Here is a 24,625-nt window from a genome sequence, read left to right on the forward strand (position 1 = left end):
GGTGTAGGTGCGGACAGGTAACGTGCAATTAGCTGTCCTGCCGGTCTCTGATGTAAGCCATAGAGGTCCTTACAACCTCGGTGTTCCGGCTACCGGTCTCTGCACCTCAGAAGGAGGCAGCCTGCTCGGGGCTGGTCCCCTTCTGATATCCTCTTCTGTGCTCCTTCTCCTGCACGCTCGCTGCAAACAATTCGGCCTTCAAAAATGTCTCTTTCTGGGAGCTGCAGCTCTGTGGGCATGCCTCCTCAGACGGCTGTCTGGAACTAACTATCTTTCCCTTCAGACTACCAGTTATATATATATATGGGGAGTCACCTAGTAAATAGGATCAGAAGCTCCCCCTGGTGGCCTGGAGTGTGAAGCATTGCATGTTTGTGGTACCTGGATGCAGTTATCCTTCCTTGCCTCCAAACGTAGCATCACTCTCCCCGGGAGGAAAGCAATACCACTGTGATGACCAGGACCTTGGGGCACCACACTTAGTCCCCAGGGCAGTTAGAGGTATATGGTAAAGTTATTGATGGTAGTAGTGCAGGGCGAGTGATGCAGGAAAGAATTGAGAGGACACAGCAGGGTGCAGTTTCCACAGTTTTACTCACAGTTCAGATGTTATTCCCCAGCTGGGGTGCTGTGTCCTCCAGGTCAGTGGTCCAGCAAACTCTCCAGTAGTTCAGGGCACTTGTCCAGAACCCCCTTAGTATGTGCCTTTCCTGGCCGTTTCACTGCGTTGGATCTCACCTCTCCTGCCCTGCGCTTCACACCCAGTGTCCCAAGTTGGTAGTCGCCGGTCCTGTCGGGCGATGTCTTCACTGTCTCCTGGACCCTCTGTGTCTACCTTTTCAGCGAAATAGGTGTGAGTGTGGCTGTCGCACTTACAGACACGACAGCCTCTGGGTTCCTAGCTGGGACCTGTAGTTCCTCCACTAGTTCCGGGGCTGGTTCCCCACCTGAGACCTGGTCCCTCCACCTGGCAATGGTCAGCGTGGATACGGGCCCCACGGGTGGCTTCTGCACTTTCCGTGCCCCTAAGACCACTTAATTTCCTCTGGGAGCTCCAGTCTCTCTCTTCAGACTGTCAGGAGCTTCAGACCCACACATCTGCTTCGCTCCACTTCTCACCAACTCCTTCCTTACTGTCTAAATAACTCCTCCCTTTCCCCACTCTCTTCACCCACACCTTCTACCTAATCTCTCCCTGGCCTGGAGAGGTCTAGTGATGGGTGCAAGTGTTATGGTTCTGCGCAGTGTACCCTCCTTACCCGAGAGTTGGGGTACCACATCTCTGGATGGGATGAAGTACCTCTATGATGACTGGTCCCTCAGGGGGGCCACATTTGCGCACATTCTAAAGTACCACATACCTGTCCATATGGTCCTGTTTCTCCACTACCTGTTCCTTACAGGGTTAGGAGAGACACAGAATCATAGAATGGTAGAGTTGGAAGGGACCTCCTGGGCCATCTGGTCCAACCCCCTGCTCAAAGCAGGATTCACTAAATCATCCCAGACAGATGTCTGTCCAGCCTCTGTTTGAAGACTTCAATGGAAGGAGACAGGTATAAACTTATGACTGTCAGTAAACACATGTCAGGTCCCGACCTGAATGTGAATGATAATCACCATCATCACCTCAGGTTCTTAATATCTACAACACTTTTCACAGGTCTTTGCTAAAGAGATATGTGGAACCCCTTGAGTCCTCACCCCAACCGCCTCCCCCAATAATGGTTGATGGAAATCTAGAGTTTCAAATTTCGAGAATTGTAGATTCTCGCCTCCAACTCGTTCCCTACAATATTTGGTGCAATGGAGGGGTGCAATATATATATATGGGGAGTCACCTAGTAAATAGGATCAGAAGCTCCCCCTGGTGGCCTGGAGTGTGAAGCATTGCATGTTTGTGGTACCTGGATGCAGTTATCCTTCCTTGCCTCCAAACGTAGCATCACTCTCCCCGGGAGGAAAGCAATACCACTGTGATGACCAGGACCTTGGGGCACCACACTTAGTCCCCAGGGCAGTTAGAGGTATATGGTAAAGTTATTGATGGTAGTAGTGCAGGGCGAGTGATGCAGGAAAGAATTGAGAGGACACAGCAGGGTGCAGTTTCCACAGTTTTACTCACAGTTCAGATGTTATTCCCCAGCTGGGGTGCTGTGTCCTCCAGGTCAGTGGTCCAGCAAACTCTCCAGTAGTTCAGGGCACTTGTCCAGAACCCCCTTAGTATGTGCCTTTCCTGGCCGTTTCACTGCGTTGGATCTCACCTCTCCTGCCCTGCGCTTCACACCCAGTGTCCCAAGTTGGTAGTCGCCGGTCCTGTCGGGCGATGTCTTCACTGTCTCCTGGACCCTCTGTGTCTACCTTTTCAGCGAAATAGGTGTGAGTGTGGCTGTCGCACTTACAGACACGACAGCCTCTGGGTTCCTAGCTGGGACCTGTAGTTCCTCCACTAGTTCCGGGGCTGGTTCCCCACCTGAGACCTGGTCCCTCCACCTGGCAATGGTCAGCGTGGATACGGGCCCCACGGGTGGCTTCTGCACTTTCCGTGCCCCTAAGACCACTTAATTTCCTCTGGGAGCTCCAGTCTCTCTCTTCAGACTGTCAGGAGCTTCAGACCCACACATCTGCTTCGCTCCACTTCTCACCAACTCCTTCCTTACTGTCTAAATAACTCCTCCCTTTCCCCACTCTCTTCACCCACACCTTCTACCTAATCTCTCCCTGGCCTGGAGAGGTCTAGTGATGGGTGCAAGTGTTATGGTTCTGCGCAGTGTACCCTCCTTACCCGAGAGTTGGGGTACCACATCTCTGGATGGGATGAAGTACCTCTATGATGACTGGTCCCTCAGGGGGGCCACATTTGCGCACATTCTAAAGTACCACATACCTGTCCATATGGTCCTGTTTCTCCACTACCTGTTCCTTACAGGGTTAGGAGAGACACAGAATCATAGAATGGTAGAGTTGGAAGGGACCTCCTGGGCCATCTGGTCCAACCCCCTGCTCAAAGCAGGATTCACTAAATCATCCCAGACAGATGTCTGTCCAGCCTCTGTTTGAAGACTTCAATGGAAGGAGACAGGTATAAACTTATGACTGTCAGTAAACACATGTCAGGTCCCGACCTGAATGTGAATGATAATCACCATCATCACCTCAGGTTCTTAATATCTACAACACTTTTCACAGGTCTTTGCTAAAGAGATATGTGGAACCCCTTGAGTCCTCACCCCAACCGCCTCCCCCAATAATGGTTGATGGAAATCTAGAGTTTCAAATTTCGAGAATTGTAGATTCTCGCCTCCAACTCGTTCCCTACAATATTTGGTGCAATGGAGGGGTGGTGGTCCAGAGGAAAGGATGTGGGTTTCTGTATCAGAGGTCAATGCCCCCAGGCTGGTTCGTTCATTCCATACCTCTTATCCTGGAAACCCTGGTCCTGAGTGTCCAGAGGCCACTCATAGAAAGGAGGGTACTGTCACAGGTGAGTCAGAGGCTGCAGACTGTCACTCTTCATCTGACTGCAGAAGGTCTCAGCAGTTTGCTTTGCAGACTTCTTCCTGGTCCTTCTGACTCTAGGACCCAGTGGCAACCTTTCCCCGGCTCTAGTTGGCACACCTTGACCTGGGGTGTTTATAACTCCTAGCTGGCTGCTGGGGATTTGTGGTTGATATTTCTGTTTCCATGTTGAGGCTTGGAGATATTGCAGCCGGCTATCTTCCTATCAGGTGTTTGGAGCACATCGGTGTTTCTCTCTGAGCCTACTCAAGCTAAATGTTCACTGTGTTTGTGTATTCCATCTGTCTTTAGTGGTAGTGGGGTTGACTAGAGCTCATCCTGTCCTCCCCTGTGTAGGGCTTATTGCCAGGGTCAGGCATGGATTAGGTATCCTGCTCGACGATAGGTGTGGAACCTATATAGGGACAATAGGGTCAAAAATAAAAGCAACAAATGTGAAATACACAATATAATTAAAAATTAATCATAATATTGGACAATGGTTCTACACCATAATAACATGATTCATATAGATAGAAGATGTAAAATGAACTCACATAGATAAAAGTATAAAATTAAATTAATCTTTATTATTACATACATAAAAACATGAAAATTTTCATAATATTCCAAAGTTAGCCATAAGGTGGCACCACAGCAAAGTGACTAGTAAAATTACATAGATCAAAGGCAAAATCAAAGCTATATAGCTAAAAAAAAATATATAACACATGCAAATATGTGATCAATACGGGCAAATGCGTAAACAATTGAACATATAAAAAGGTAGTGACAACCCTCTATTTGTTGCTGGTGTGAAAATAAATAAATAAGGAGTGTACAAAGAAACAATAGCAAGGTATTTACCAATTCAATAAAGATTCATTTAATTTTATACTTTTATTTATGTGGGTTCATTATACATCTTCTATCTATATGAATCATAGGGACAATAGGGCAAACAGGGTGACGTTAGATCTGCCTAGGAGTCTCCACTCCCCCTTCCCTAATGTTTGGTTCCCTTTCCCTTATCCCTTTGTGTTTCACTTAGCCTTTCCTTACACGTTGCTTGAGAAGTGTTGATACTGGTGCTGAAGCTGAACCATCATACTAACAGTCCTTCTAAGGGCTAAGGATTTGCTTTGTGGTTTGTATCATCTACATTCTGGATTACGTTTAGGGAGGGAAAGAGAGTTCCAGGAGCAGGGACAGTGGCAGAATACAATCTGTAGATAAAGATTAATGCTGTGCAGTCCCTTGCAAAATATATGTAGCTGCAGCATTTTTTTCTTGTGTAAAAATGTAATACATTTTGTGATCCATCAAGTTACTCAACCATACAATATTATTCCGTAGTGTGGGGTACATTACTGTGATGTCCATCACGCCAAAAAAGTTGTCCAAAATTTTGTTGGGTTAAATGTCTCACCCATACAGTATTCCAAGGTCTGGGGTACATTTTTGTGATATATAACACTCAAAAAAAGTATTAAAAAAAATTCTAATGTTCTGAGTTAAATTTCTGAGCCATACAGTATGCCGTGGTGTGGGGTACATTTCTGTGGCCTAAAAGACTCCAAAAAAGTGTTCATTTTTTTGCTGTATTCAATTAGTCATCCATATAGTGTAACATTCTTAGTGGGAGACAAAGATGGCAGAACCATGCGAGATTCCCGATGGAGTAACCAGAGGAATATTGGCGCGAGAGGAAGCTGGTGCAACAGCAGAAGTGACAGGAGCCTGTGGTCTGGATCCAGATGATTTCCCAGAACCACCAAGGCCTGAGCCCAGGCCGTACCCTTTACTGCTGGAGTTCTTGCAGACTGGAGAGCCAGGAACAGGTAAGCAGACTAGGGGTCGGAAGAGACAAAGAGATGAGCCACGAGAAATGTTATAGGGCCTGCTAGCCGCAAGTTACCAAGAGTGGGCCTCCTGTGGGGTGGTCATCAGCGGTGAAGTGGGTCTATTCAACCATTGCACAGTAGAGATGGAATACTTGACTCAAAGGCTGCAAGAGCTGATGGCGGGAACAAGGGTCATGTTCCTCAAAATGTATTGACAAAATCGCTGATATGCAGCTGCTGTGATCCCAGAAGGAAGGGAGCAGGATGAACCCTTCTTAAGGAATGAATGGGTCTGGGAAAGGCTCCTTTAAGTGGCTAGAGAAAGGGCTACTAGCTCCCCCAAGAGAGCTTATTGTCCTTGGGGTTCCCACCTCCTATGCGGGAGTAGCTGATGGTGCATGTGACACAGAGGGCTGTTGCCCATTTCTATATGTCGGGGGCACTCCCGGAAGCCGGGTCACTTACATCCCAGGCACTTGGTAATTGGGCTCAAAGAAGCAGGTGGAGTCAGTCCCCCCAGCCTCCCGAGGAAGGAGAAAAAGATGGGGACACATGAAGAGAATTACTGTATTACCCTCCTTATCATTTTTTACTGGCTTTATACTCTGTGCAAAGCCTTTATGAGTGTAGGAGTACAACAACTACACTTTAAAAATATTTGAATGACACCTATGAGGTGTTGGCTTTGAGGGGTCTATGGATGAGACGCAGTATAATTTTTTCACGGCTTTGCATTTTCTGTGGAAGTTCATAAACTACACTTTCAACATATTTACGTCCCAAATTTATTTCTGGATTCCAATAGACATCGATACAGTTTAACGCGGTTATTAGTACATTACGGTGGAATTCAAAACTACAAAAAAGCGTTAAAAGATTTGGATGGCTAAAATTTATCACCCATGCACTATTCCGTGGATTGGGGTACATTTCTGTGATATACAGTGGTGTGAAAAATTGTCTGCCCCCTTCCTGATTTACTATTCATTTGCATGCTTGTCACACTTAAATGTTTCAGATCACCAAACAAATTTAAATATTAGACAAAGATAATACAAACAAACACAAAATGTGTGAAAATGCGATTGCCCTAAACCTGATAACTGTTTGGGACACCCTTAGTAGTAACAACTGTAATCAAGCGTTAGTGATAACTAGCAATGAGACTTTTACAATGCTCTGCAGGAATTTTGTCCCACTCATCTTTGCAGAATTGTTGTAATTCAGCCATTTTGGAGGGTTTCTGAGCATAAACCGCCTTTTTAAAGTCATACCACAGCATCTCAATCAGATTAAGGTTACTTGACTAGGCCACACCAAAGGCTTAATTTGCTTTTCTTAAACAATTCAGTGGTGGACTTGCTGGTGTGCTTTGGATCATTGTCCTGCTGCATAACCTAAGTGAGCTTCAGCTTGAGGTCACGAATATATAGCTGGACATTCTCCTTCAGGATTTTTTGGTAGATAGCAGAATTTTTAATGGTTCCATTTACGACAGCAAGTCTACCAGGTTCTGAAGCAGCAAAACAGCCCAAGACCACAATACTACCACAATATTTTACTGTTGATATGATGTTAATTTTCTCAAATGCTGTGTTACTTCTAGGCCAGATGTAATGGGACATACACCGTCTAAAAAGTTAAATTTTTGTCTCGTCAGTCCACAGAATATTCTCCCAAAAGTATTGGGGATCATCAAGATGTTTTCTGGTAATAGTGAGATGCTCAGCAGTGGTTTTCAACTTGGAACTCTGCCATGCAGACCATTTTTGCCCAGTCTGTTTTCTTATGGTGGAGTCATGAACACTGACTTTAACTGAGGCAAGTGAAGCCTACAGTTCTTTGGATGTGGTTGTGGGGTCTTTTGTGACCTCTTGGATGAGTCATCACTGTGCTCTTGGGGTAATTTTGGTCCGCCAGCCGCTCCATAGAAGATTCACCACTGTTCCATGTTTTTGCTATTTGTGGATAATGGCCCTCACTGAGGTTCACTTGAGTTCCAAAGCTTTAAAATGACTTGACAACCTTTTCCAAACTAATAGACCTCATTTCCTTTGGTTCTCATTTATTCCACAATTTCTTTGGATCGCGGCATGATGTCTAGATTTTGTTTTTTTTTTAGTCTACTTCACTTTGTCAGGCGGGTCCTATTAAGTGATTTGTTGATTGAGAACACGTGTGGCAAGTGAATTTGAACTTAGCTTCCCAAAGATGTAATAAACCACAGTTAATTAATGTTCGGGGGTGGGGTGAAATCATATTTTCACACAGGGCCTTGTAGGTTTGGATTTAAAAACTGCATTTTGTGTTTACTTGTGTTATATTTGTCTAATATTTACATTTGTTTAGTGATCTTAAACATTTAAGTGACAAACATTCAAAAGAATAGGAAATCAGGTAGGGGGCAAACACTTTTTCACACCACTGTATAACACTCCAAGAAAAAGTTAACATTTTTTGCTGGGTTAAATTTCTCACCCATACACTATTGTGTTCTGGGGTAAACTTCTGTGATATCTAACCCTCCAAAAACCATTCAAAATTGTATCTGGATTCAATTATTTTTCCATAGAGTATTTCGTGTTCTGAGGTACATTTCAGTACTCAAAAAAGCATTCAAAATGTATCTGGATTAAGTTAGTCATCCATAGCGTATAACATATTCTTGGAGAAATTTCGGTGGTATATAACCCTCCAAAAAATAGTTCAAAATGTATCAGTATTATATTGCTCGTCCATACAGTTTTACATATTCTTGGGTAGATTTCAGTGGTATCTATCCCTTCAAAAAATTGTTACTTTTTTTGGTATTGTGTTGCTTATCCATAGAGTATTACATGTTCTTGGGAACATTTCGGAGGTATATAACCCTCAAAGCAAGTTGTCAATTTTTTTTTATATTATATTGCTCATCCATACAGTATTATTTGTTCTTGGGTACATTTCAGTGGTATATATAACACTACAAAAAAGCAAAGAGAAATTTGTCTTCATTCAATTACTCATCCATACAGTTTTACGTGCTCTCTGTTACATTTCGGTATTATATAAAAATAAAAAAAAATCTTGAGAAAATATTTATGGTTTGAATGACTCATTCATACACTGTAGCGTGGTTCTTGTTACATTTCTCTGGTATCTAAAACTCACAAAAACTCTTTCAAAACTTTTTAGGGAATCAATGAGTCATCCATACACTGTAACGCAGTTCAGTTTAACGTGCTTTGTGTAAAACTGCGGTGGGTTACATTTTTTTAAGAATTGTTTGGCCTGGTATAGTTCACAAAATATTTTTGGTATACTGTAGAACGTGCTTTGTGTGAAATTTCGTTGGCTTGCAATAAGAAACAAAACTGGCTTGCTACAGGTGTATACTTTCTTAATATTTTAATCAGGCCATCCAGTTGTTGCCTTTGAGGGTGTATCGATGACCCTGCTTGTAATTTTTGGTAGGCTTTTGAGTGTAGGAGTGCCACAACTATACTTTGTTCAAAATATTTCAAGGATGTACTACAGTTAGGGCCTTCAAGGTTATGTGGATGGCCATTTTTGGAAGGCTTTACACTGAGTGCATAGCTTTTATGAGTCTAGGTGTACTACTACGTGACAAATTGAACAGAATGTGTATGAGGCCCTCTTTTATATCTAATACAGGGTGTATCTGAGTTCCTCTTCCATCGCATTTTTTGGCAGTTCTAGCTTCCTTGATAAATTCCACTGAAGTTTCCAATTTTTAATTACAAATTTCAATTTTGGTCTACTTAAATTATATTTTTTTTAAATCATTTTTAACTTTTGCCTTATACACTCACTGGCCACTTTATTAGGTACACCTGTCCAACTTCTTGTTAACACTTAATTTCTAATCAGCCAATCACATGGCTGCAACTCAGTGCATTTAGGCATGTAGACATGGTCAAGACAATCTCCTGCAGTTCAAACCGAGCATCAGTATGGGGAAGAAAGGTGATTTGAGTGCCTTTGAACGTGGCATGGTTGTTGGTGCCAGAAGGGCTGGTCTGAGTATTTCAGAAACTGCTGATCTACTGGGATTTTCACGCACAACCATCTCTAGGGTTTACAGAGAATGGTCCGAAAAAGAAAAAAAATCCAGTGAGCGGCAGTTCTGTGGGCGGAAATGCCTTGTTGATGCCAGAGGTCAGAGGAGAATGGGCAGACTGGTTCGAGCTGATAGAAAGGCAACAGTGACTCAAATCGCCACCCGTTACAACCAAGGTAGGCCTAAGAGCATCTCTGAACGCACAGTGCGTCGAACTTTGAGGCAGATGGGCTACAGCAGCAGAAGACCACACCGGGTACCACTCCTTTCAGCTAAGAACAGGAAACTGAGGCTACAATTTGTACAAGCTCATCGAAATTGGACAGTAGAAGATTGGAAAAACGTTGCTTGGTCTGATGAGTCTCGATTTCTGCTGCGACATTCGGATGGTAGGGTCAGAATTTGGCGTAAACAACATGAAAGCATGGATCCATCCTGCCTTGTATGGAGCATCTTTGGGATGTGCAGCCGACAAATCTGCGGCAACTGTGTGATGCCATCATGTCAATATGGACCAAAATCTCTGAGGAATGCTTCCAGCACCTTGTTGAATCTATGCCACGAAGAATTGAGGCAGTTCTGAAGGCAAAGGGGGTCCAACCCGTTACTAGCATGGTGTACCTAATAAAGTGGCCGGTGAGTGTATAAAAGTAATTATACAGGAAAGAATAATTCTTAACATTTTTTTTTCCTGTAAACTCCAATTTCTTGTCAATTTTGAATGTTTTTTTGTCATTCCTTAAAGTGGAGTAAAAGTGTGACACCATTGTTCTCAGCAGCAATTTGAGAGTCAGATATGCTTCCAGGGGTTTTGCCCATCCTGTTCTCTTTCCATTCAGCACTTTTTCCATCCATTTCAACATTTTCGCTGCCCCCCAGACCTCTTTGTAGGGTCTTCTGGAAAAAAGCTCAGCGTTCTTATTGACTCCCATTATAATCGTTACTAGAAACGTGCATTCGAGCATTAGGAATTGCACAATTCAAGTAAAGAGCATCTGAGCATTTTAGTGCTCACTCATCTCTAATTATTACATGATGAGGGACACTACTACAGGATGTGGGACATTATTACAGGATGGGGCCCAGGGAGAATGATATTATTACAGGAAGGGGCCAGGACGAGGGACGTTATTACAGGATGGGACTTTGGACGAATTACATTATTACAGGAAAGGGCCAGGTCAAGAGACATTATTACAGAATGGGTCCAGGATGAATGACTTTATTGCAGGAAGGGGCAAGGACGAGGGACATTATTACAGGATGGGACACAGGACGAATGACATTATTACAGGAAGGGGCCAGGTCAAGGGATATTATTACAGAATAGGGTCCAGGACGAAGAAATGATTACAGGAAAGGGCTAGAAGGAGGGATATTATTACAGGATGGGACCCAGGACAAAAGACATTAATTCAGGAAGAGGCCAGAACAGCGGATAAGTAATCGAGAAGCCTTTTGGATCCATACTTTGCAGACCCTGCACCTCAAGGGATTAAACTAAGAATATGAATTGAATGGATTGATGCATTTCTCTAGTGTTACCTTCTCTCTAGACTCTACAGACATGTTGATGGTATATCAATGCAACACTAAAACATCTGATGGATTGCTATTGATATCTCAATTAACAATGCTGTTTTGAATATACGTGTATACTTGTTGAATAATAAAGTAAATGTTCTGCAGAAAACTGCTCATTTAGTTATAGCAATACACAATCATCACAGTCTATTATATGTATATATATATTGTAGTGTGGCTAAGGGTCGTATTGTCGACGGGAGGTATGTGTCACAGAGATGGCTTGTCTCTGCGATGTAACCCAAAGTGTTTTCTTTAATGCACATAAGCACTAAGGGATCGTTTAGTACACTTGAGTCCGGGTTACGGGTAGCTGTGAGAGATGGGAGGGTCTGGCTACCCATATACCTCCCCCCTGGGTAGGGGCATCACTGTACCTCTATATGTGTGTTTGAGGACCTGCGGTGATGTAATGACCATGTGACTAATCGTGTGATAGGTTCCTGGGTGTGTTTATAGCTACAGTACAGACCAAAAGTTTGGACAAACCTTCTCATTTAAAGATTTTTCTGTATTTTCATGACTATGAAAAAATGTAAATTCACACTGAAGGCATCAAAACTATGAATTAACACATGTGGAATTATATACTTAGCGAAAAAGTGTGAAACAACTGAAAATATGTCTTATATTCTAGGTTCTTCAAAGTAGCCACCTTTTGCTTTGATGACTGCTTTGCACATTCTTGGCATTCTCTTGATGAGCTTCAAGAGGTAGTCACCGGAAATGGATTCACTTCACAAGTGTGCCCTGTCAGGTTTAGTAAGTGGGATTTCTTGCCTTATAAATGGGGTTGGGACCATCAGTTGTGTTGAGCAGAAGTCTGGTGGATACACAGCTGATAGTCCTACTGAATAGACTGTTAGAATTTGTATTATGGCAAGAAAAAAACAGGTAAGTAAAGAAAAACGAGTGGCCATCATTACTTTAAGAAATGAAGGTCAGTCAGTCTGAAAAAATTGGGAAAACTTTGACAGTGTCCCCAAGTGCAGTTGCAAAAACCATCAAGCACTACAAAGAAACTGTCTCACATGAGGACCGCCCCAGGAAAGGAAGACCAAGAGTCACCTCTGCTTCTAAGGATAAGTTTATCTGAGTCACCAGCCTCAGAAATCGCAGGTTAACAGCAGCTCAGATTAGAGACCAGGTCAATGCCACACAGAGTTCTAGCAGCAGACACATCTCTACAACAACTGTTAAGAGGAGACTTTGTGCAGCAGGCCTTCATGGTAAAATAGCTGCTAGGAAACCACTGCTAAGGACAGGGAACAAGCAGAAGAGATTTGTTTGGGCTAAAGAACATAAGGAATGGATATTAGACCGGTGGAAATCTGTGCTTTGGTCTGATGAGTCCAAATTTGAGATCTTTGGTTCCAAAAGGTGAACGGATGGACTCTACATGCCTGGTTCCCATTGTGAAGCATGGAGGAAGAGTGATGGTGTGGGGGTGCTTTGCTGGTGATACTGTTGGGGATGTATTCAAAATTGAAGGCATACTGAACCAGCATGGCTACCACAGCATCTTGCACAGGCAGGCTATTCCGTCCGGTTTGCGTTTAGTTGGACCATCATTTATTTTTCAACAGGACAATGACCCCAAAACACCTCCAGGCTGTGTAAGGGCTATTTGACCAAGAAGGAGAGTGATGGGGTGCTACGCCAGATGACCTGGTCTCCACAGTCACCAGACCTGAACCCAATCGAGATGGTTTGGGGTGAGCTGGACCGCAGAGTGAAGGCAAAAGGGACAACAAGTTCCAAGCATCTCTGGGAACTCCTTCAAGATTGTTGGAAGACCATTTCCGGTGACTACCTCTTGAAGCTCATCAAGAGAATGCCAAGAGTGTGCAAAGCAGTCATCAAAGCAAAAGGTGGCTACTTTGAAGAACCTAGAATATAAGACATATTTTCAGTTGTTTCACACTTTTGTTAGGTATATAATTCCACGTGTTAATTCATAGTTTTGATGCCTTCAGTGTGAATTTACAATTTTCATAGTCATGAAAATACAGAAAAATCTTTAAATGAGAAGGTGTGTCCAAACTTTTGGTCTGTACTGTATATAGTATAGGCTACTGCTTAACACAGGGCTGTATGTGGGGAGGTGGAAGCCTCCAGTGTGTGTTGAGGCTCCAGGACTGAGACTGAAGTATTGGTCACTTGAACTTTCTTTTGCCTGAGCTAAAGGCTATTTGTTTTCTCTGTTTTGTTTAGTGGGTTTGTGAAGCAATAAACCCTGTGAACTTTTAAAGGAACGTGCCTCCTGATTGCCACCCGCTGCACCTGAGCGAGTACAACCCCTTCAATTGGTGCTAGACGTGCGGGCAGCATTCCCAGCAGAGACATGACACTGTTACTGCATGTCCTGGGTCAAGTCTGTAGCAAGCAAGCAAGCATCACCGGACAAGATGGAGGACAATCCCTACAATATATACACACATATATATATAATAGACTATGATGATTGTGTATTTGCTGTAACTAAATGAGTTGTCTGTAGAACATTTACTTTATTATTCAACAAGTACAGTATCTAGCACAGAATTATATATTCATAGCTATTTACATAACATTCCCCTTTCCTAGTTTCTCTTAGGATACAACACAGTCTGTACTTATACATTGTTCAGGAGTATGTGAAATAATGTATTTATGGCATTTAAAGGGAACCGGTCAGCAGGTTTGGCCGATATAAGATACGGCCACTGCCTTTCAGGGCTTACCTACAGCATTCTATAATAGGTAAGCCCCCGGACCGACCTGACCGGGGGGGCGGTCCGGTCCAATGGGTGTCGCAGGTCCAGGTCCGGCGCCTCCCTTCTTCTTGCGATGCCGCCCTCCTGTTACTTCATTGCTCCCCGGCATCACGCTCCTGCGCAAGCGCACTTATCTGTCCTGTTGAGGAAAGACCAAAGTACTGTAGTGCGCAGGCGCTGGGCCTCTCTGACCTTTCTCGGTGCCTGCGCACTGCAGTACTTTCCTCTGCCCTCAACAGATCAGTACGCCTGCACAGGAGCGCAATGCTGGGGAGCGATGAAGCAACAGGAGGGTGGCATCGCAAGAAGAAGGGAGGTGCCGGACCCGGATCTGCGACACCCATCGAACTGGACCGCCTGCCTGGGTGAGTATAATAAAACGTATTTTTCTTATCTTTGAGGTCGAACCAGGGGGCTTATCTACAGCATTATAGAATGGACATGATAAATATTATCTTATTACTTTTTTGGTTAGAAGATAGTGAGCAATTAATTGGTTTATATTTAGTAATTCAGTCTATATATACCTAAACACATTTTTCACTGTGTGAATTTGTATTTTTTTTCATTATGATATTTCACGCTTGATTTATATGTAATCATTGATCTAAGTTCCCTTCTATATGTAACACCCCAGGTAACCGGCTGTTACAGTAGCATTGCTTTCCTCACGGAGAGAGTGATGTCATGTTGGAAGCGAGGAAGGATCCCTTGAACAGGTATTCAGCACATACAAAACCGTTCTGACTCCAGGCCAGAAGGGGGAGCTCTACACCCGACTTCAGAGGAGCTGCTCTCTCTGGTCGGGAGGAGGAGTCAGTTGCTAGGCAGTTGCTAGGCAGTTGGGGAGAGTTAGACAGTTGGTGAGGGGAGAGCGAGGAGAGAGGGAGGAAAGCTGGGGCCGTGGAGACGAGTGATTCTGTGGCTCCTGGGAAGAAAAGAGAAAGCAGAGCAGTCTGTAAAGCGACTGATTGGGGAAGTGGAGCACAGGAGAGTGAAGAGCTGGAGAGAGAAGCTGCGATTGAGCTTCCTTCTTGCTGAGCGCAGATACCGGTAGCTGGAAGACAGAGGTTGTGGGGGTAACTCTATGCCCCACGGCAGAAACCAGTGGACAGCAGATTGCAAATTACCTGTCCACCATTAATGCCCGAGGACACAGTAGTAGATAGAGCCTGGGTTGTGATAGAGATCCTGTAAAAAGGCTCAAGTTACCTGTTCTATGGTTAGTGTCCTACCTAAAAAAGGGGACAGAGAGAGAACGTGAGGACCTTGTGTGAGGCCTAAGGCAGCAAGGGACTACAACAACACAGCGCTAGAAGGAAGGCTTCCAACTCTACCTGGTTAGGGGGATACCTGAGACGCTTCCAAGCCAGCCGGACCACCACCAGCACCTGTGATCCGGTACCATGGACTGTGGCTGCCTTGAACCAAGTAAAGAGGTAAAGAGACTGCAACCCTGTGTCCTCCATTTCTTACTACACCACCTATCACCATCTTCATCACCGGGAGCCCTGGGGACCCAGCTTCACCTGTGGGAAGCCATACCATCCCTGCTGCCATAACATCACTCCAGTGGACCCCTTTAAGCAGTGTCAGTCACCCCTGACCGAATACCACAGGTGGCATCATAAACTTTTATTATTTAACTAACCCCTTTAAAGACTATTCCCTTAACATGGGCACCCAGGGCCACGGACCAGGTCGCCGCCACTGTAACACATCCCTTTAAGTACCGGACCCGGTACCGAATTCCCCACGGCCCTGGCGGGCGTTCCATTTTGGCATCACGAACAGGATGGACCGACCCAGCAAACGGGTCTTGTGCGCCTAAGAGACTGTGCTTTATTGAGAAAGTAGAGAGACTTTATTAAATTGTGTACCAGAGACTTTAATGGGTTTCTAAATCATCGCCATAACTGCATCATACGGTGTGCGTGAAAGAATTTTCAAAAACTGCCGCCATTATAGGGCCACACGGTGCGTGGGAAGCAGAGGGGGTGTGCCGCTGTGGGCAGCACCCCGAAGATAGAGCGCGAAGTGAAGCTCTGGTGCGCTCTGTTGTGAGCAGGTGGAAAGCAGGAAGTCCCGACTTGGAGATGGGAAGGAGTTCTTCCAGTCCATCGACGAAGTAGCCACTGATCAAGGTAATAGAGTGCAGGGCCTGGCTGAAGTTAACAGGGGGGAGAAGGAACATGTCCAGCCCGAGTGGAGATGCAGCGCCGGCGGCAGCTGCAGCTGCAGCCCCTATGATGTCGCCAGACCCAGCGGTGGCCGCAGCCGCAGCCCCAGCCCTATAATGCCGTTATTGATGCCATACATACCAGGAGCGGCCTGGTTACCATAGTACTCAGGGGAGTCACACACCCTGAGTGATTTTAAGGAGAGACTCTGCAGTTTGTTTAAAGTGTACCCCCCATCTGAGGAGCAAAAAGTCAACATCCTCATTGGTCAGTTAAAGGGAACCTGTCACCTCCAAAATCGATGGTGAAGTAAGCTCACCGTCATCAGGAGCTTATTACAGAATGCTGTAGATAAGCCCCTGATGACGGTGAGCTTACCTCACCATCGATTTTGGGGGTGACAGGTTCCCTTTAACTGGTGCGGCTCAGAGTGAAGTAAAGTCCTGGCCGAACACTGATAAAGGGACTGTCAAACAGATATTGGCTGGGCTGAATGACACTTTTGACACTCGCACTGCATTAGAAATAAAAATGAGATTCTTTGTAAACAGATGTAAACGGAGGGTGCAGGACAATATATGGGACTATGCCCTTAACCAAAATTGTGCAGTCCATGCAAGTGCCCCCAAAAGAGAAGATCCAGCTGGCCTCCAGTCCAGGAGGATGCAGGCCTGAGGACCTGCCCTGGAACAAGAAGTAAAAGTGTTATTAATGTAATGTTGTGCACTTGAAAAATGTTTGCACTTGTGTTATGCAACGTTCAAGAAAACAGCCTCCCATAAAGGGAAGAAAAAGTTATTTTACCAGTTAAAATGCATTTCAAAAATTTTTGTACATGTCTTTAACCAATTTATTGTTGTTTTGGTTTTCCCAGGTATTCAGCACATACAACACCGTTCTGACTCCAGGCCAGAAGGGGGAGCTCTACACCTGACTTCAGGGGAGCTGCTCTCTCTGGTCGAGAGGAGGAGTCAGTTGCTAGGCAGTTGCTAGGCAGTTGGGGAGAGTTAGACAGTTGGTGAGAGGAGAGCAAAGAGAGAGGAAGGAAAGCTGGGGCTGTGGAGACGAGTAACACTGTGGCTCCTGGGAAGGTAAGAGAAAGCAGAGCAGTCTGAAAGTGACTGATTGGGGAAGAGAAGCACAGGAGAGTGAAGAGCTGGAGAGAGAAGCTGCGATTGAGCTTCCTTCTTGCTGAGCGCAGATACCGGTAGCTGGAAGACCGAGGTTGTGGGGGTAACTCTATGCCCCACGGCAGAAACCAGTGGACAGCAGATTGCAAATTACCTGTCCACCATTAATGCCCGAGGACACAGTAGTAGATAGAGCCTGGGTTGTGATAGAGATCCTGTAAAAAGGCTCAAGTTACCTGTTCTATGGTTAGTGTCCTACCTAAAAAAGGGGACAGAGAGAGAACGTGAGGACCTTGTGTGAGGCCTAAGGCAGCAAGGGACTACAACAACACAGCGCTAGAAGGAAGGCTTCCAACTCTACCTGGTTAGGGGGATACCTGAGACGCTTCCAAGCCAGCCGGACCACCACCAGCACCTGTGATCCGGTACCATGGACTGTGGCTGCCTTGAACCAAGTAAAGAGGTAAAGAGACTGCAACCCTGTGTCCTCCATTTCTTACTACACCACCTATTACCATCTTCATCTATTACACCGGGAGTCCTGGGGACTCAGCTTCACCTGTGGGAAGCCATACCATTTCTGCTGCCATAACATCACTCCAGTGGACCCCTTTAAGCAGCGTCGGACACCCCTGACCGAATTCCACAGGTGGCATCATAAACGTTTATTATTTAACTAACCCCTTTAAAGACTTTTCCCTTAACATGGACACCCAGGGCCACGGACCAGGTCGCCGCCACCGTAACACATCCCTTTAAGTACCGGACCCGGTACCGAATACCCCACGGCCCTGGCGGGCGTTCCATTTTGGCATCACTTTTATTATTCAACTAACCCCTTTAAAGACTTTTCCCTTAACATGGGCGCCCAGGGCCACGGACTGGGTCGCTGCCGCCGTGACCCATTCCTTTAAGTACCGGACCCGGTACCGAGAACCCCACGGCCCTGGCTGGCGTTACATATATGTGAATATAACAATAATTTCTGTTTGATATAAACAATGATTCATAATATAGATATGTGTTATTTATCTGTCTCAGATATTTTTTTCTTTCTAAATTACTGGGAATTATGTGGTTATATATTATTTGTATTGTATTGCTACTTCAAATATGTTTTGCTAATATCATTATTTTCTGTCCATGTATTTTCTCGGGCTTCCTCAATTAGCACTGATTTTAGTGATTCATTTCCTTTATACTTCATCATTATGCTGTATATTGTGTTAATCTATGTTCACATGTTGCATTTTCTGCATTTTTTTCTGCAGGCAAAACCTGCTTTCTTGGTAATAAAGAAGCTGCATACAAAAAGCAGGTTTTTCTGACTTTTTGCTGCGTTTTTATTGTCTTTTGTGCATGTTGATAAACTTTAGTGCCCCCCCAAAAAAACATGATGCAACTTCCTTAGTTTTTTGCACCAAATCGCGGCAAGACCTGATACCTGCGTTTTTGCTGCGATTTTGTTGCGCTTTTGAACTTACCCTTTTATATGGGTGAAAAACACTGAAAGAAGTGATATGCTGCTTCTTTAACCCCTTAACGAACAGAGGTATTTCCATTTTTGTGGTTTCATTTTTTGCTTCCCTTCTTCCCAGAGCCATAACTTTTTTATTTTTTGGTCAAAATGGCCATGTGAGGGCTTGTTTTTTGCAGGATGTGTTGTACTTTCGAACGACACCATTGGTTTTACCAGGTGGTGTACTAGAAAACAGGAAAAAATTCCAAGTGCGGTGAAATTGCAAAAAAAGTGCAATCCCTCACTTGTTTTTGTTTTGCTTTTTTACTAGGTTCACTACATGCTAAGGCTGGCGTCACACTAGGCGTATGAAAATACGGTCTGTTTTTTACGGCCGTAATATGCAGTAATTGTCCCAAAACACTGTTCCGTATTCAATGCGAGGATGCGATTTTTACGCACAAATGTATCCGTGTGTCATCCGTATGGCATTCGTATGGCTTCCGTACGGCGATTTTTTCTCGCAGACTTGCAAAATGGACATATCATGGATCCATCGGCTCAAATATTCTTAAAAACATATATACAGTATATATATATATATATATATATATATATATATATATCAGTGAGACACATTATATATATATATATATATATATATATATATATATATATATATATATATATATATATATATATATTTAATTCAGCGCTAGATAGCAGAAAAGCCGGTAATTCAATTGCCGGCTTTTCCTATCTCCTTCACAAACCCGACAGGATATGGGACATGGTTTACATACAGTAAACCATCTCATGTCCCTTCTTTTATTACATATTCCTAAAGAGGAATGTAAGAAGATTCTTTGTGTCAAATTTGGGGTCTCTAGCTATTAAATTAAAAGGTTAAATCCCGGAAAAAATTGACGTGGGCTTCCACGCAATTTTCTTCGCCAGAGTGGGAAGCCAGTGACTGAGGGCAGATATTAATAGCATAGAGAGGGACCATGGTTATTGGCCCCCCCGGCTAAAAACATCTGCCCCCAGCCACCCCAGAAAAGGCACATCTGTAAGATGCTCCTATTCTGGCACTTAGCCTCTCTTTTCCCACTCCCCTGTAGCGGTGGGATATGGGGTAATGAAGGGTTAATGTCACCTATTGCCAGGTTAATAATGGAGAGGCATCAATTATGACACCTATCCATTATTAATCCAATAGTATGAAATGGTTAATAAAACAATCACACACATTATTATAAAGTATTTTAATGAAATAAAGACACATGGTGTTTTAATATTTTATTATACTCTTAATCCACCTGAAGACCCTTGTCACCTGAAATAAAGTTAAAAAAAACAAACAACAATATTCCATACCTTCCGTCGTTACAGTCTTGTCCCATGCTGTAAATCCATCTAAAGGGGTTAAATCATTTTATACATATTCTGAAAAGTTCCCACGCTCGAGTTCATATGAGTTCATCCAGCAGAGGGCGAATCACCGCGACTCGAGGTAACTACAGTACATTCCCCTGCACTCCATTCATTCACCAAGTTTTACAGCCAGGAGCACAGGAGGAGCACAGCTGCATTAGCAGAGCTCCTGGGTGTAAAATGATTCAGGTGGATTAAGAGTATAATAAAATATTAAAACACCATGTGTCTTTATTTCATTAAAATACTTTTTAATAATGTGTGTGTGTTTTTTAACCATTTCATACTATTGGATTAATAATGGATAGGTGTCATAATTAGTGTTGAGCATTCCGATGCTGCAAGTATCGGGTATCGGCCGATACTTGCTGTATCGGAATTCCGATACCGGGATTCCGATACTCTTGTGGTATCGGGTATCGGGTATCGCAACAACATTAATGTTAAAATGTGTAAAAGAGAGAATTAAAATAAAAAATATCGCTATACTCACCTCTCCGACGCAGCCGGGACTTCAGCGAGGGAACCGGCAGCGTTGTTTGTTTAAAATTCGCGCTATTACTTGGTTACGTGAATTCCCGGCTTGTGATTGGTCAGGTCGGCCACGTTGCCGGGACGCGGACCAATCACAGCAAGCCGTGACGAAATTACGTCACGGCTTGCTGTGATTGGTCCGCGTCCCGGCAATATGGCCGCCCTGACCAATCACAAGCCGTGACGTCACGGGAGGCTGGACACGCGCCCATTTTAAAATGAGCGCGTCCAGCCTCCCGGCTTGTGATTGGTTGACCGCGGCGCAACCAATCACAAGCCGTGACGTCACGGGAGGCTGGACACGCGCCCATTTTAAAATGAGCGCGTCCAGCCTCCCGGCTTGTGATTGGTTGACCGCGGCGCAACCAATCACAAGCCGTGACGTCACGGGAGGCTGGACACGCGCCCATTTTAAAATGAGCGCGTCCAGCCTCCCGGCTTGTGATTGGTTGACCGCGGCGCAACCAATCACAAGCCGTGACGTCACGGGAGGCTGGACACGCGCCCATTTTAAAATGAGCGCGTCCAGCCTCCCGGCTTGTGATTGGTTGACCGCGGCGCAACCAATCACAAGCCGTGACGTCACGGGAGGCTGGACAAGCGCCCATTTTAAAATGAGCGCGTGTCCAGCCTCCCGTGACGTCACGGCTTGTGATTGGTCAGGGCGGCCATATTGCCGGGACGCGGACCAATCACAGCAAGCCGTGACGTAATTTCGTCACGGCTTGCTGTGATTGGTCCGCGTCCCGGCAACATGGCCGACCTGACCAATCACAAGCCGGGAATTCACGTAACCAAGTAATAGCGCGAATTTTAAACAAACAACGCTGCCGGTTCCCTCGCTGAAGTCCCGGCTGCGTCGGACAGGTGAGTATAGCGATATTTTTTATTTTAATTCTTTCTTTTACACATTTATATGGTTCCCAGGGCCTGAAGGAGAGTTTCCTCTCCTTCAGACCCTGGGAACCATCAGGAATACCGTCCGATACATGAGTCCCATTGACTTGTATTGGTATCGGGTATCGGTATCGGATTGGATCCGATATTTTGCCGGTATCGGCCGATACTTTCCGATACCGATACTTTCAAGTATCGGACGGTATCGCTCAACACTAGTCATAATTGACGCCTCTCCATTATTAACCTAGCTTAATGTCACCTTACAATAGCAAGATGACATTAACCCTTCATTACCCCATATCCCACCGCTACAGGGGAGTGGGAAGAGAGAGGCTAAGTGCCAGAATAGGCGCATCTTACAGATTTTTCTGGGGTGGCTGGGGGCAGATGTTTTTAGCCAGGGGGGCCAATACCCATGGTCCCTCTCTAGGCTATTAATATCTGCCCTCAGTCACTGGCTTTCCCACTCTGGCGGAGAAAATTGCGTGGGAGCCCATGCCAATTTTTTCCGGGATTTAACCCCTTAATTTAATAGCTAGAGCCCCCAAATTTGACACAAAGACACTTCTTACATTAGTAAAGAGGAATATGAAATGAAAGAAGGGATATGAGATGGTTTACTGTATGTAAACCATGTCTCATATCCTGTCGGGTTTGTGAAGGAGATAGGAAAAGCCGGCAATTGAATCACCGGCAATTAAATAAATAAATATATATATATATATATATATATATATATATATATATATATCTCACTGACATATTATATATATATGTATATATATATACACACATTCTATGTGTACACATTTATTCTACCTATTCTATTCTATTCTGTCAGTGTGATTTTACTGTATACTGCACTGAATTACCGGCTTTTCTATAGAACACCGGTGCGTATTTCTTGCAAGTCACACTCATGGTCCGTGTGTAATCCGTAATTTTCTCGCCCCCATAGACTTTCATTGGCGTATTTTTTGCGCAATACGCTGACAAACGCAGCATGCTGCGATTTTCTACTCCCGTAACATACCGTATATTACGGATGCGTAATATACGGCAGATAGGAGCTGCCCCATAGAGAATCATTGGGCCGTGTGCAATGCGTATTTTCTGCGCTCATACGTCCGTAAACTCGCTAGTGTGACGCCGGCCTAAAACTGACCTGCCATTATGATTCTCCAGGTCTTTACAAGTTCATAGACACCAAACATGTCTAGGTTCTTTTTTATGTAAGTGGTGGAAAAAAAATCCAAACTTAAAAAAAAAATAAAAAAAAAATTGTGCCTTTTTTTGATACCTGTAGCATCTCCATTTTTCGTAATCTTGGGTTTTGTGAGGGCCTATTTTTTGTGTGCCAAGCTGATGTTTTTAATGATACCATTTTCGTGCAGGTATGATCTTTTGATCGCCCGTTATTGCATTTTAATGCAATGTCGCGGCGACCAAAAAAATGTAATTTGGGCGTTTTAAATTTTTTTCGCTATGCCATTTAGCAATCAGGATAATCCTTTTTTATTGATAGATCAGGCGATTCTGAATGCGGCGATAACCAAATATGTGTATGTTAGATTTTTTGTTTTATTATATTTTTGAAAACATTTTTTTTTTACTTTTGGCATGCTTCAATAGTCTCCATGGGAGACTAGAAGCTGCCATTACCTGATCAGCTCTGCTACATACAGCCAATGATCAGTTCGCCTGTATGTAGCTGAATTACTCACTTGCTATGAGTGCTGACCACTGGGCGGCGCTCACAGCAAGCCGGCAGTGACAACCATAGAGGTCTCCAGGAGACCTCTGGTTGTCAGGCCAACCTATCGGTGACTCACGATCACATGACGGGGTCACCGATGGGCGGACTTCCGTCACGATTGTCGGAAGCGCATATTAAATGCAGCTGTCAGCGGCATTTAACGGCTTAATAGCCACGGGTGGATCTCGATTCCATCTGCGGCTGTTTCGGGTGCATGTCAGCCTTTCAAAACAGCTGACATGTGCCGGGAAAGATGTGGCCTCACTGCCGGAGCCGACATCAGCATACTATTATGCCCTATGTCTGAAAGGGGTTAAAAAACACAGCAGTTTTTCAGTTCAGTCAGGATTGAAAACCAATGTGTGCATGAAATTTCTGAAATCTCATAGCTTTTGCTGGTACTGTAAAATACAGCTTAAAATTTGCATAAAAAAGCAGCAAATATGCAACGTGTGAACCTAGCCTTTAAATCCTTACTGTGTATACTGCTGTGGAAAGCTCGGAATGAGCTGAAACCTTCAGTTGGATCGATGTAATAAAGATAGAAGGTTACACCTTCTGTCAGTGCTGGGACTTCTCCAATTTTGCACTACTTACCCTCCTCATGTACCACTGCTAGTGCGGAGCGCCGATCGTTTTTGAATTCATTATTGCAAGATGGGGCCCAGGAAGAAAGACATTATTGCAGGAAGGGGCCAGGACGAGTGACATTATTACAGGAATGGACCAAGAAGGAGGAAATTATTACAGTGGCCCCTACATCTGACCAACATGCTGTTGGGGACCCTAGTTCAAATTTTGCACCTGGGCTCATGAAAGTCTAGTTATGCCACTGATTAAAAGAAACACTTCAGAAATGGCATACAAGAGGAAAGTAAAAAGACATCACATTTGAAGCATGTACATTTCTAATAAAAGAAAACTCTGCTATTTTTTCATTTTTCCCTCTACAACTTCGAAAGAACCAATCTCGCATTTTCAATGCAATTTTCGTGTTCAACATTTGAAACTTATGTAACATTTGTTAATCATGTTTCTGTTACGAAAAAAGTGTTGAGCAGTGTTATAAATGTACAAATGAACTTCACAAAAAGTTGTCAGAAGTTCTAATAACCTTTGGTTTGTACATATTTATGGCATAAGCACAATATGACTATACTTACTCATCTCCAATATACAAGTTGGAGAAAACTTCATCAACATGGGAAAATTTAGCTGCTCCATGCCAAAATAGTCTTTCTAGCTCGAATGCCCCAGGAGTGCTGTATCCGGTATCTGGATCTACAGCCACAGCTGCATATGCATTTGTCTTCTTCCGGTTCTCTGTGTCAGCCGGCATTCTTGCTTGGGCAACTGGCATAGAATAGTGTCCTGTGGTCCCTATATAGGTAAAAATGTGCACATTAAAGTAGTGTCTAGCCAATCTGGTTGGTGGTTTGTGGCAGGTAGAATACATCTATGCTCCCTTTTATAAATGTTGTGGCTGTTCA

The 24,625-nt window shown here is 44.1% G+C and overlaps 1 protein-coding gene across 3 annotated transcripts in view; it reads right to left on the reverse strand.

Moving 5' to 3' along the window:
• LOC143768938 (dual specificity phosphatase 29-like) overlaps nucleotides 1-24,625 on the reverse strand; it is a 295,682-nt gene that overhangs the window by 10,429 nt on the left and 260,628 nt on the right. For all 3 annotated transcript variants that reach the window (XM_077257541.1, XM_077257542.1, XM_077257543.1), the window contains exon 2: nucleotides 24,299-24,515. In XM_077257541.1, the coding sequence (XP_077113656.1) occupies nucleotides 24,299-24,495 (197 nt within the window). In that variant the 5' untranslated portion in view covers nucleotides 24,496-24,515. The remainder of the gene's footprint in view (nucleotides 1-24,298; nucleotides 24,516-24,625) is intronic.

Source organism: Ranitomeya variabilis, chromosome 4, assembly GCF_051348905.1.
Source record: "Ranitomeya variabilis isolate aRanVar5 chromosome 4, aRanVar5.hap1, whole genome shotgun sequence".
NCBI lineage: Eukaryota > Metazoa > Chordata > Amphibia > Anura > Dendrobatidae > Ranitomeya > Ranitomeya variabilis.